The sequence below is a fragment of the Gopherus evgoodei genome, chromosome 7 (genome assembly GCF_007399415.2).
Source record: "Gopherus evgoodei ecotype Sinaloan lineage chromosome 7, rGopEvg1_v1.p, whole genome shotgun sequence".
Taxonomy (NCBI): Eukaryota; Metazoa; Chordata; order Testudines; family Testudinidae; genus Gopherus; species Gopherus evgoodei.
Window position 1 is genome coordinate 129,950,172 of NC_044328.1, and position 13,092 is coordinate 129,963,263.

The 13,092-nt window shown below is 68.6% G+C and overlaps 1 protein-coding gene across 4 annotated transcripts in view; it reads right to left on the reverse strand.

Moving 5' to 3' along the window:
• Positions 1 to 3,440: 3,440 nt before the first annotated feature.
• QARS1 (glutaminyl-tRNA synthetase 1) overlaps positions 3,441 to 13,092 on the reverse strand; it is a 30,513-nt gene continuing 20,861 nt past the window's right edge. For all 4 annotated transcript variants that reach the window (XM_030569273.1, XM_030569270.1, XM_030569269.1 and 1 more), the window contains 9 exons: positions 10,597 to 10,734; positions 10,427 to 10,514; positions 10,206 to 10,349; positions 9,994 to 10,098; positions 7,489 to 7,581; positions 6,146 to 6,273; positions 5,614 to 5,680; positions 3,750 to 3,875; positions 3,441 to 3,661 (listed from right to left, as the gene is read on the reverse strand). In XM_030569273.1, coding sequence (XP_030425133.1) covers positions 3,611 to 3,661; positions 3,750 to 3,875; positions 5,614 to 5,680; positions 6,146 to 6,273; positions 7,489 to 7,581; positions 9,994 to 10,098; positions 10,206 to 10,349; positions 10,427 to 10,514; positions 10,597 to 10,734 — 940 coding nt within the window. In that variant the 3' untranslated portion in view covers positions 3,441 to 3,610. The remainder of the gene's footprint in view (positions 3,662 to 3,749; positions 3,876 to 5,613; positions 5,681 to 6,145; positions 6,274 to 7,488; positions 7,582 to 9,993; positions 10,099 to 10,205; positions 10,350 to 10,426; positions 10,515 to 10,596; positions 10,735 to 13,092) is intronic.

A 13,092-nucleotide genomic window follows, 5' to 3' on the forward strand; every position in this document is an offset into this window, starting at 1 on the left:
GGGGGGCTGGGCTGGGCCCGGGCTGCCCTTAGCGTCAGTGTCATTAAGGGCGAGATTGACAGTGGTCGGTGCCGCGTTTAGTGTCTCACATCCCCAGCGGGGCCAGTGCGATCCATGCTCTGAGCCCGGCCCGTTAGCATCACCCCTCCCCGAACCGTGCCCCCCTGGAGACCCCACCCAGGCCCTGGAAACTGCCCCAGCGTTAAGTCCCTTCCAGGCCAAACTCCCTCGTTCCCTGGCTGCTGGCATCAGCCTCCAGCCCCAGGGACGGGTTACCCCTTCGGTGCTGGAGCCAACAGCCCCTCGCCCACTCTGTTCCTGTGGGGCACGGCCAGGCCAGGCTCACTCACCCGCCCGGCTAGTGGGGGAGCTAACCAGACCGAGGCCCTTGCCTTCCTCCCTGCAAGGCAGGTTTCTAACCCTTTCATCATCTCCTGGCTCTGCTCTGAGCCCTCTGCAGTTTATCAACGTCCTCCTGGCATTGTGCACCCCAGAGCTGGACCCAGGATTCCCGCAATGGTCACATCAATGCCACACACACCACACAGTCAACCTGTGGAACTCCTTGCCAGGGGATGTTGTGAAGGCCAAGACTGTAACAGGGTTCAAAAAAGAACTAGGTAAGTTCATGGAGGCTAGGTCCATCAATAGCTATTAGCCAGGATGGGCAGGGATGGTGTCCCTGGCCTCGGTTTGCCTGAAGCTGGGAATGGGCGACAGGGGATGGCTCACTTGGTCATTCCCTGTTCTGTTCACTCCCTCTGGGGCACCTGGCATTGGCCGCTGTCGGCAGACAGGACACAGGGCTAGATGGACCTTTGGTCTGAGCCAGCCTGGCCGTTCTGATGTTGTAGGTGTGGACACTTCCATTTAGCTGTTACCAAGTGCCCTAGATGGCTCTGTCGTGGCCAGCTGTCCTTTCCCCTAGTCACCACTCCCCTCTGCAAACTTTATCTGTGATGATTTTGTTTTTTCTTCCAGGTCATTGACATAAATCTTGTGATCCCTGCAGGACTCCTGGGAACCAGCCCTGCCCTGTGAGGATGGCCCAGCTAGTTACAGCTTGCGAGCGAGCCGTTAGCCAGTTCAGAACCCCTGTGCCGCGGGCCCATGGGAACATTACCTTTCTAAAACCAGCATGTCACACGACATCAAAGCCTTACACTGTGGCCTTCATCCTCAGACCTGCCATCTCAGCAGAAAGTCGGAGGGGCTTCATGCTCCATAAACCCAGCCCAAGCTCCATTACTGACATTACCCTCCTTTAGTTCCCTAGTAATGGAGGCCGCAGCAGTCGTGCCATTGTCTAGCCTGGGATCACGGTCAGGCTGACAGCCCAGTGACAGGCACATTAGCTTTCTGGCCAACCTGGAGAATGGCCCCCCAGGCGCCGCTGGCCAGAAGTGGGGGTGGACCCAACCAGATGTCCCAGGCACATGCAAACAGGAGCCAGGGAGTGGGCTGGGCCCGGCCAGCTCTCAGGACACAGACTAAGTAACTTGGCCTCTCCCTTCCTCCCACCCCTGTCCTGCTGCAGGCCCCCTGGCTTCACTCCGCTCCCTGCTCCCTTCCTCCCCTCCCAAGAACCCTGAGACCTGCCCCTGGCGAAGGCCTGGCCCTGGGGGGCATTCAGCCCATGCTGGCCCCCGAGGTATCGCTGCAGTGTGGTTCACGCACCAGCGGAGCCTGGCACCCCATGACCCTCAGCCAGGGCTGTAAGCAGGCTGCCCGCAGCCCCTCCCCATGGTGTCCCCCTGCACTCCCGGGCCCAGCTCTGCAGCCCTGGCCCCATGCAGGGCCTGAGCTAGAACTTGTGGGTCTCTCCCCGTTCCCAGAACAGCTGCTGGGTTCCAGCCTCACTCCACCAGGCCCCATGGCCCATGCCGTGCCTGGCTGAGTGGCTCTCCTGGGGCCCCTTGCCCTGCCCAGCTGGGTGCTGCTGGGACACCCCCACCCACATTGGGGAGTGAGGCCCCTGGGTGCCCTCATCAGCAAGCTGCAGCACAGTACGCTGGGGTGACTCTGCTCCCCCTGAGGTTCATGTGGGCAGCCCGGGCTGCTTCCTCTGCTGGTTCTCAGCCAGGTGGCCACTCGCACCGGCCAGGCATGTCCTGCCCTGCCCGCGAGGGGGGGCTGCTGCCAGCAGGCCAGGCTGGGCAAGGACCAGCCCTGGATCGAACAGGGTCGGTAGCTCCCAGCCACCTGTGGGATGCAACCAAACCTGCAGTTTTGAACTAGGAAGCGATGCTGAAGGCAGGGCTGGGGGCCGGTGGCCATCCTGCTGCTGGGCTGGAGCCGGTCCTGCTGGCTGGGCTGCTGTGGAAAGCGATGGTGACTTAGCCAGTGGGAAAATGTGACCCAGCCTCGTTCATGGGAACTGTGGGCGTCACCTCGGTGCCCTCCCAGCAGCACCGGGCTGAGCAGAGGGGCCTCCCCTCCCCACTTTGGGGGTGCTTTCTGAGGGAGGTCTCCCCTGGAGTAAAGGTCCTGCGGGGTGGCTGGGGCTGGTCTGGGTCAGTGACGGGCTCGGGATACAGGGCTAAACGTTGCCGGCATGTGGATGTTCAGGTTCGGCCCGGAGCCCAGGCGTCTACACTGCAGTTTTAATGCCCCGCAGCCTGGGCCAGCTGTGGCCTTTGGGTGCTGTGTGGACGTACCCTGAAAGTCTCCGTCCCGCCCTCGGCCACTGCCTGGTCCTGCAGTGGAACAGAGCAGCCCACGGGGTGGGGATCTAGGGCCGGCCTGGCCCTTCCAGGGCACTCTCTGTGGCCCTGGTGCCCAGGGATGACGAGGGGTGGCCCTGCAGCCAGCCCAAGGGCTGTGCCCAGGTGCCCCACTGTGTGGTGTCCCGTGTAAACCAGGTGGGGTTTCCTCCTCAGGGGGCTGCCCCTAATCCCTGGCTCCCAAGAGGCTGCCTAAGTGGCTGTGACCTCGCCTTTGCCTGGAGTAGCCCCATGGCTGGGGCCGTGCTGAGCTCTGCAGAGGGGCCTGGCTCCAGCGAGGGGCAGCAGAGAACCTCACACACACAAGCTGTGCCCACTACAGCACCCTGCCCCCAGCAGGGGTGGCACCCATCACAGCCCCCGCACACAGCAGGCAGCTGGCTAGGGGTCCAGGACCCGCTGCATCTCACCCAGGGAAACGCTGCCCCAGGAGGAGCCCCAAGGTCTGGCTGTTCCCTCATGCTGGCTTTAGGGACAGGGAGGAAGATGGCAGGTCAGCCTGAGCCCATGAACCGTTGGGGGTGAGTGGGAGGGGGGTTACCCTGCAGCCAGGAGAGGGGCAGGATTCCAGCCCATAAAGCTTGGCACAGCCTGGCATGGGGGGACAGGAGGGAAAGAGAGCTCCCCATGGTCAGGCCTGGGAGGCAGCATGGTGGGGGGAGCCTTCAGCACAGAAGCCCTTGGGTCCCTGCCCCATGCCAGTGATGCAGGCGGGAAGGCAGCTCCAGTGTTCGTTTATTGCGGTGAGATGCACCAGCCCCGTGAGCTCTGGGTTAAGGCAGCTGTGGCCCTCGGGCGTGGGCCGGGCCCTTGTTCCTGGGTCACACTCCCCCTACCAGAACGATGGCTCTGGCTGTGCCCGGCCCAAGGCGGCAGCAGCGGCTCCGTCACACTTTGCCGGGATCCTCCTTCAGTGTTACCGTCCGGTTAAACACCATCTGTAGGGGGAGAGGGAGCAGCACTGTGAGCAGGGACAGTGCCGGCCCAGCCCCCCGGAGCCGAGCGACAGGGACCCCAAGGACTCACCTTCCCCTCCGTGCTGTCGGGATCCACCGAGAAGTAGCCCAGCCGCTCAAACTGGAACTTGTCCAGGGGCTTGGCGGAGCAGACGGATCTGTCAGCCAGGGCGCCGGCGATCACGCGCAGCGAGTCCTGCGGAGAGCGGCACAGCTCAGCGCCTGGGCCCCCGGCCCACCCCACGGCCAGGGGAGAGCGGCACTGCTCAGCGCCTGGGCCCCCAGCTCACCCCACGGCCAGGGGACAGCGGCACAGCTCAGCGCCTGGGCCCCCGGCCCACCCCACGGCCAGGGGAGAGCGGCACTGCTCAGCGCCTGGGCCCCCGGCCCACCCCACGGCCAGGGGAGAGCGGCACAGCTCAGCGCCTGGGCCCCCGGCTCACCCCACGGCCAGGGGAGAGCGGCACTGCTCAGCGCCTGGGCCCCGGAGCCCCGGCTCACCCCACGGCCAGGGGAGAGCGGCACTGCTCAGCGCCTGGGCCCCCAGCTCACCCCACGGCCAGGGGAGAGCGGCACTGCTCAGCACCTGGGCCCCCAGCTCACCCCACAGCCAGGGGAGAGCGGCACTGCTCAGCGCCTGGGCCCCGGACCCCCGGCCCACCCCACGGCCAGGGGAGAGCGGCACTGCTCAGCGCCTGGGCCCCGGACCCCCGGCCCACCCCACGGCCAGGGGAGAGCGGCACGGCTCAGCGCCTGGGCCCCGGACCCCCGGCCCACCCCACGGCCAGGGGAGAGCGGCACGGCTCAGCGCCTGGGCCCCCGGCCCACCCCACGGCCAGGGGAGAGCGGCACTGCTCAGCGCCTGGGCCCCGGCCCACCCCACAGCCAGGGGACAGCGGCATCACTCCACGCCTGGGCCCCCGGCTCACCCCATGGCCAGGGGAGATGATGTGATGAAGTGGGAATGTTGTGGCTGTGTTCTGTGAATGCTGAGTGGGGAGCACTGACCTGGGAAGGTTGCACTGGGGAAGGGAGGATACTTGAGACCCCAGGAGGGGGTTTGGAGGCCAGGTGACACTTCTGCCCGGGACACTGGACAAAGCGACACAAAGGCTGGGGAAGGAGCTGGGGGGAGGCTGAGAATCTGGGGGGGTTTCAGTTTGCAGCTGGCTGGGAAATGGAGAGGGGTGCCCCCCCAAAGGGGCTGTGGCCTCCCTGGGGCCCCAGTGGACCTAACTAAAGGGGGTCCTGCTGTCTGTACCGGCAAGGCCTGTCCTGGACTGTGTCCCTGTCGTCTAAATAAACCTTCTGTGTTACTGGCTGGCTGAGAGTCCTGGTGCATCGCAGGAACCCGGGGGTGCCGGGCCCTGACTCCTCCCCGCTCCGTGACAGAGGGGCACTGCTCAGTGGCTGGGCAACAGGCATGTGTGGCCCCAGCCCTGCTGGCCCCCTGCCCCAACAGCCAAGACCTTCCAAGTGGGGTGGCAGGGGAGAGCCCAGCGGCAGAGGGAAGGGAGACCCTGGGGGGCTGGCAGGGCAGGCTCCTCAGCTCGGTATCTCTCACTCTTCCTGCCCCTAGCCGTGAGCTGCTGGCGTGCAGAGAACCAGGGGAGGTGTCCCCGTTCCCAATGGCCCCCGGACGGGGGTGCTCCCCTCACTCCAGGCTGGATGGAATCCGCTCCGGCTCTGCCCAGTGGGTCACGTGCTCAGTGCCGCTCAGGCCCTCCCACTCCGGGACTCCTCCAGCAAGGCCCCAAGGCGCTGGCCCTGCCCTCCCAGCCGGAGACGTGGTACATGAGGCAGCACGTCCCTAGCCAGAAGAGGGAAGCCAGAGGCCTGGCACAGGTTGTACTCGGGGCACCTGGCGGGGAACCTTGTCACAGCAGCGAGGCCTGGCCCGCTGCAGCCAAGCCGCAGCACCTGCCAGCACTCACGGGGTTGAGGTCACTCAGGAACCCAGCTGGCACCTCTGCAGGGTCCTCGGGGTTTTTGTGCAAGAACCTGCAAACAAGACAGGGCCAGTCAGGGCCGGGGCTGGGGCCCCAGGGGCAGGAGTCCCCAGGCTGGAATCCCTGAAATCTCTTCCCTGCCCCCTGCAGTGACCAGCTGCTCAGCCTGGCTGGGTCCTACCCTGTGCCACTCTCTGCTGTGCCAGGGAAGCCCACTGACCTAGCAGCCCCAGCAGTAGCCATCAGGCCTGCAGCCCTCCCCCCCCGCAGTGGCCTGGGAAGCGCTGAGATCTCTGGTGTGTTTCCCAGCAGGCAGGGGCTGGCACCGATGTGCCTGCGGCTGCCAGGGCAGCTGGTGAGAGCAGCAGAGCTGCTGAAGTGGCAGCTCTGGGTTCACCTACTAAGAGGAGCTGGGTACCACTGGCTGTGCCCAGGGCGTGGCTCCACACAGCAGGGCTGGGGCACCAGCCCAGTCCCACCCCCGGGACAGCCCTGAGCCAGCGCCCCCCGTACTCACAGCCGTTCGTAGAGCCGCACCTCGCAGACCAGTGGCTCCGACACCCAGTGGATGAAGGCTTTGGGCTTCTCTGCAGCGTCCGACTTGGTGCAGGTTACCTCCAGCTCCATCACCTGCCCACTGGCGTCCTGAGCACGGAGCAAGAGGAGCGTCAGGGGCCAATGCCCCACGGCCTCATGCCTGTGCCCACCACACAGGCAGCCTGGGGAGAAGGGGGGGTCTGCCGCATGCCGAGTGGCTGGGGGCTGGAGAGCCAAGGCCAATGGCTGCCTGTGCCAGCTCCCACCCCTCTGCAGAGCTTCCCGCAGCTCCAGGACCAAGCACAGAGAAGCAGGCCTGAGGCCCAGCAACAGCCGAGTCCTCCCCGGACTCCAGGTGTCCTGCTCTGCCCCGCCCCACCCCACCCTCCTTGGAACGCAGGCGTCCTGCCTCCTTCCACCTCACCCTCCCCGGAACCCAGGCGTCCTGCCTCCCTCCGCCCCACCCTCCCCGGAACCCAGGCGTCCTGCCTCCCTCCGCCCCACCCTCCCCAGAACCCAGGCGTCCTGCCTCCCTCCGCCCCACCCTCCCCGGAACCCAGGCGTCCTGCCTCCCTCCGCCCCACCCTCCCCGGAACCCAGGCATCCTGCCTCCCTCCGCCCCACCCTCCCCGGAACCCAGGAATCCCGCCTCCCTCCGCCCCACCCTCCCCGGAACCCAGGCGTCCTGCCTCCCTCCGCCCCACCCTCCCCAGAACCCAGGAATCCTGCCTCCCTCCGCCTCACCCTCCCCGGAACCCAGGCGTCCTGCCTCCTCTTCCTGGTCTCTGGAACCTAGGCATCCTGGCTCTTCCCCCCTGCCCTCCCCAGAACTCAGGCATCCTGGCTCTTCTCCCCTGCCCTCCCCAGAACTCAGGCATCCTGGCTCCCCTCACTCTCTCTCTGGAACCCAGGCATCCTGCCTCCCTCCGCCCCACCCTCCCCGGAACCCAGGCGTCCTGCCTCCCTCCGCCCCACCCTCCCCAGAACCCAGGAATCCTGCCTCCCTCCGCCCCACCCTCCCCGGAACCCAGGCATCCTGCCTCCCTCCGCCCCACCCTCCCCGGAACCCAGGCATCCTGGCTCCCCTCACTCTCTCTCTGGAACCCAGGCATCCTAGCTCCCCCCCCCTCCCCTCCCCAGAGCCCAGGCATCCTGGCTCCCCCGCCCTCTGCCCTGCCATGTAGCTGACAGTGATTGGAAGGAGCGCCCCCTGGTGCTGACGAGGCAGGTCGCACCGAGAAGCCAGGGCATGTGGCGGGCACATCAGTCTAACGGCAGGCGACCCCAAGGCAGTGGCAGTGCTGGCCGCCGGCCCCAGCCCACCTTGACCACGTTCTGGACAGCAATGACGTAGCCAGTGTGTCTCAGCCCCACTGGCTGGCCGAGTGCCAGTCGCTTGTAGCCTTGGTCCACCACCTGCAAGGAGAGACCCCAGCCCACATCAGCCGAGCTCCATCCCCGGCCCTGGCCCCTCTCAGCCGAGCTCCGGCCCCGGCCCGCGTCAGCCGAGCTCCGTCCCCGGCCCTGGCCCCTCTCAGCCGAGCTCTGGCCCCGGCCCCTGTCAGCCAAGCTCCCTCCCTGTCCCGGCCCCGCATCAGCCGAGCTCCGTCCCCGGCCCTGGCTCCTCTCAGCCGAGCTCTGGCCCCGGCCCCTGTCAGCCAAGCTCCCTCCCTGTCCCGGCCCCGCATCAGCCGAGCTCCGGCCCTGGCCCCTGTCAGCCAAGCTCCCTCCCTGTCCCGGCCCCTGTGAGCCGAGCTCCGGCCCCGGCCCCTGTCAGCCAAGCTCCCTCCCTGTCCCGGCCCCTGTGAGCCGAGCTCCGGCCCCGGCCCCTGTCAGCCAAGCTCCCTCCCTGTCCCAGCCCCGCATCAGCCGAGCTCCTGCCCCAGCCCGTCAGCCAAGCTCCCTCCCTGTCCCGGCCCCTGTGAGCCGAGCTCCGGCCCCGGCCCCTGTCAGCCAAGCTCCCTCCCTGTCCCGGCCCCGCATCAGCCGAGCTCCGGCCCTGGCCCCTGTCAGCCAAGCTCCCTCCCTGTCCCGGCCCCTGTGAGCCGAGCTCCGGCCCCGGCCCCTGTCAGCCAAGCTCCCTCCCTGTCCCGGCCCCTGTGAGCCGAGCTCCGGCCCCGGCCCCTGTCAGCCAAGCTCCCTCCCTGTCCCGGCCCCGCATCAGCCGAGCTCCGGCCCTGGCCCGTCAGCCAAGCTCCCTCCCTGTCCCAGCCCCGCATCAGCCGAGCTCCGGCCCTGGCCCCTGTCAGCCAAGCTCCCTCCCTGTCCCGGCCCCTGTGAGCCGAGCTCCGGCCCCGGCCCCAGCCCCTGTGCGCCGAGCTCCGGCCCCGGCCCCTATGAGCCGAGCTCCGGCCCCGGCCCGTCCCGAATCAGCTGAGCTCCGGCCCTGCCCCGCATCAGCCAAGCTCCTGCCCCGGCCCCGTCCAGCATCTGCTGAGCTCCGTTCCCATCCCCAGCTGAGCCCCGACCCCGGCCCGTCAGCTGAGCTCCGGTTCTGGCCCCGGCCCTGGCCCCGGCCTGCATCAGCCGAGCTCCGTCCCCATCCCCAGCCCCTCTCGGCCGAGCTCCGTCCCCGGCCCTGGCCCCCATCAGCCAAGCTCAGGCCCACATCAGCCGAGCTCTGGCCCCGGCTCGCATCAGCCGAGCTCCGGCTCCGGCCCCGGCCCCAACCCCGGCCCGCATCAGCCGAGCTCCGGCCCACATCAGCCGAGGTCGGGCCTCGGCCCGTCAGCCGAGCTCTGTCCCCAACACAGGCCAGGCAAGCCCCCACCCCAGTCCGCATCAGCCGAGCCCTTGTCCCAGCCCCAGCCCCTCTCAGCCGAGCTCCAGCCCCCTCCCGTCAGCCGAGCTCCGACCCAGGCCCCAGCCTCTGTCAGCTGAGCTTCCTCCCTGTCCCCATCCCGTCAGCCGAGCTCCGTCCCTGTCCTCTGTCAGCCGAGCTCCGACCCAGGCCCCTGTGAGCCGAGTTCCGACCCAGGCCCCAGCCTCTGTCAGCCGAGCTTCCTCCCTGTCCCCGTCCCCGTCCCGTCAGCCGAGCTAGGACCCTGGCCCCGCATCAGCCAAGCTTCGGCCCCAGCCCCAGCCCGTCAGCCAAGCTCCCCCTCCGTCCCGGCCTCGCATCAGCCGAGCTCCGGCCCCGGCCCGTCAGCCAAGCTCCCTCCCTGTCCCAGCCCCGCATCAGCCGAGCTCCGGCCCCGACTCGTCAGCCGAGCTCCGGCCCCGGCCCCAGCCCCTGTCAGCCGAGCTCTGGCCCCGGCCCTGGCCCCGGCCCCTGTCAGCCAAGCTCCAGCCCCGTCCCATCCCGCATCAGCTGAGCTCCGGCCCTGGCCCCTGTCAGCCGAGCTCTGGCCCTGTCCCGCATCAGCCAAGCTCCTGCCCCAGCCCCGTCCTGCGTCAGCCGAGCTCCGTCCCCATCCCCAGCCGAGCCCCGACCCCAGCCCGTCAGCTGAGCTCCAGTTCTGGCCCTGGCCCACATCAGCCGAGCTCCGTCCCCGTCCCGAGCCCCTCTCAGCCGAGCTCCAGCCCCAGCCCTGGCCCTGCGTCAGCCGAGCTCTGGCCCCAGCCCCGGCCCTGCGTCAGCCGAGCTCCGGCCCCAGCCCCGGCCCCACGTCAGCCGAGCTCCGGCCCCAGCCCCGGCCCCGGCCCCAGCCCCCACCCATACAGACCGGCTGGGCTCTCCCGTTCATCGGCTGGCAGGTGCCCCGACTGACCAGTCTAGTCCCACTCCCTGTATGGAGCCCAGCTCCCAGTGCTTGTCCCCCACACCCCATTCCCTATGGGGAGGGGCCCTGGAGCCAGGGTAATGCCGGTGCCCCCACCCCTGCTCACCTCCCTGAAGTCGCTCTGCTCGATGTAGATGGTGGCCTGGAAGGGGACTTTGTGGAAGCCCTTGGTCTCGTTGGCTGGGAAGTTCGGCACAAAAACCTCCAGGGCCTGGCAGGGAAGCAAGCAGGTCAGTGCCACCAGCGGGGCTATGCTGAGCCCCTTTGCGCCCCAGGCCTGCAGCCCCCCAGCGCCCCTCCAGGCTCTGCCAGCCTCACCTTCTGGGTGGGGAAGTTGGTGATGATGACTCGGAGGGGCTGCAGCACAGCCATGGCGCGCGGGGCACGCTCGTTCAGCACCTCCCGCACGCACGCCTCCAGCAGGTGGGGCTCCATTGTCGTCTGCGCCACCGTCACCCCTACCTGTGGGCACAGGTTGTGTTCAGCTCTTGCCCAGGAGGGGCAGCCAGCACCTGCTCCCCCCGCCCCAGGGCACCTACCCGCGCACAGAAGTTGTTGATGGCCTCCGGGGGGAAACCTCGGCGGCGCAGGGCCGTCAGCGTGAAGAGCCGCGGGTCGTCCCAGTCCCTGAAACGGCAACACCAGCTGTGACCAGCAGGGGGCAGCATGGAGCCGCCCCGCCCGCCCCAGCAGCCTGCACATCCCTCACCTGACGGCGCCCGCCTCCACCAGCCGGATGATCTTCCTCTTGGACACCACGGTGTAGAGCAGGTTCAGGCGCCCGTACTCCCACTGCACGGGGCAGTACACGCCCAGCGCATTGCACAGCCAGAAGTAGGAGGAGCGCCTGGGGGGGAAATCACCCAGCTGGTCACGCCTCGCCCGCCCCCCACCACTAACACCCTGCCCATCCACTGCCCCCTCCGTGCCCTGCCACTCACACCCTGCCCATCCACTGCCCCCTCCGTGCCCTGCCACTCACACCCTGCCCATCCACTGCCCCCTCCGTGCCCTGCCCCCACCACTCACACCCTGCCCATCCACTGCCCCCTCCGTGCCCTGCCACTCACAGCCTGCCCATCCACTGCCCCCTCCGTGCCCTGCCACTCACACCCTGCCCATCCACTGCCCCCTCCGTGCCCTGCCACTAACACCCTGCCCATCCACTGCCCCCTCCGTGCCCTGCCCCCACCACTAACACCCTGCCCATCCACTGCCCCCTCCGTGCCCTGCCCCCACCACTCACACCCTGCCCATCCACTGCCCCCTCCGTGCCCTGCCCCCACCACTAACACCCTGCCCATCCACTGCCCCCTCCGTGCCCTGCCCCCACCACTCACACCCTGCCCATCCACTGCCCCCTCCGTGCCCTGCCCCCACCACTCACACCCTGCCCATCCACTGCCCCCTCCGTGCCCTGCCCCCACCACTCACACCCTGCCCATCCACTGCCCCCTCCGTGCCCTGCCACTCACACCCTGCCCATCCACTGCCCCCTCAGTGCCCTGCCACTAACACCCTGCCCATCCACTGCCCCCTCCGTGCCCTGCCACTAACACCCTGCCCATCCACTGCCCCCTCCGTGCCCTGCCCCCACCACTCACACCCTGCCCATCCACTGCCCCCTCCGTGCCCTGCCACTCACACCCTGCCCATCCACTGCCCCCTCCGTGCCCTGCCACTCACACCCTGCCCATCCACTGCCCCCTCCGTGCCCTGCCCCCACCACTCACACCCTGCCCATCCACTGCCCCCTCCGTGCCCTGCCACTCACAGCCTGCCCATCCACTGCCCCCTCCGTGCCCTGCCACTCACACCCTGCCCATCCACTGCCCCCTCCGTGCCCTGCCACTAACACCCTGCCCATCCACTGCCCCCTCCGTGCCCTGCCCCCACCACTAACACCCTGCCCATCCACTGCCCCCTCCGTGCCCTGCCCCCACCACTCACACCCTGCCCATCCACTGCCCCCTCCGTGCCCTGCCCCCACCACTAACACCCTGCCCATCCACTGCCCCCTCCGTGCCCTGCCCCCACCACTCACACCCTGCCCATCCACTGCCCCCTCCGTGCCCTGCCCCCACCACTCACACCCTGCCCATCCACTGCCCCCTCCGTGCCCTGCCCCTCCACTCACACCCTGCCCATCCACTGCCCCCTCCGTGCCCTGCCACTCACACCCTGCCCATCCACTGCCCCCTCAGTGCCCTGCCACTAACACCCTGCCCATCCACTGCCCCCTCCGTGCCCTGCCACTAACACCCTGCCCATCCACTGCCCCCTCCGTGCCCTGCCCCCACCACTCACACCCTGCCCATCCACTGCCCCCTCCGTGCCCTGCCACTAACACCCTGCCCATCCACTGCCCCCTCCGTGCCCTGCCCCCACCACTCACACCCTGCCCATCCACTGCCCCCTCCGTGCCCTGCCCCCACCACTCACACCCTGCCCATCCACTGCCCCCTCCGTGCCCTGCCACTCACACCCTGCCCACCCACTGCCCCCTCCGTGCCCTGCCCCTACCACTCACACCCTGCCCATCCACTGCCCCCTCAGTGCCCTGCCCCCACCACTCACACCCTGCCCATCCACTGCCCCCTCCGTGCCCTGCCACTCACACCCTGCCCATCCACTGCCCCCTCCGTGCCCTGCCCCCACCACTGACACCCTGCCCATCCACTGCCCCCTCCGTGCCCTGCCCCCACCACTCACACCCTGCCCATCCACTGCCCCCTCTGTGCCCTGCCCCCACCACTGACACCCTGCCCATCCAATGCCCCCTCCGTGCCCTGCCCCCACCACTCACACCCTGCCCATCCACTGCCCCCTCTGTGCCCTGCCCCCACCACTGACACCCTGCCCATCCAATGCCCCCTCCGTGCCCTGCCACTCACACCCTGCCCATCCACTGCCCCCTCCGTGCCCTGCCCCCACCACTGACACCCTGCCCATCCACTGCCCCCTCCGTGCCCTGCCCCCACCACTCACACCCTGCCCATCCACTGCCCCCTCCGTGCCCTGCCACTCACACTGCTGTCCCGCTGCTAGCTGGGCTCAGCCCCAGCTGCACTGACCTCCCACTGGCCACAGGCACTGCCCCTGCTGGCCTCCAACCATCCCCGGCTCCCCACAGCCGCCGACACTGCCCCCCACAGTCAGAGCAAGCTCCCCACAGCTGCAGAGGAGACACAGCTCTGCTGGCCCC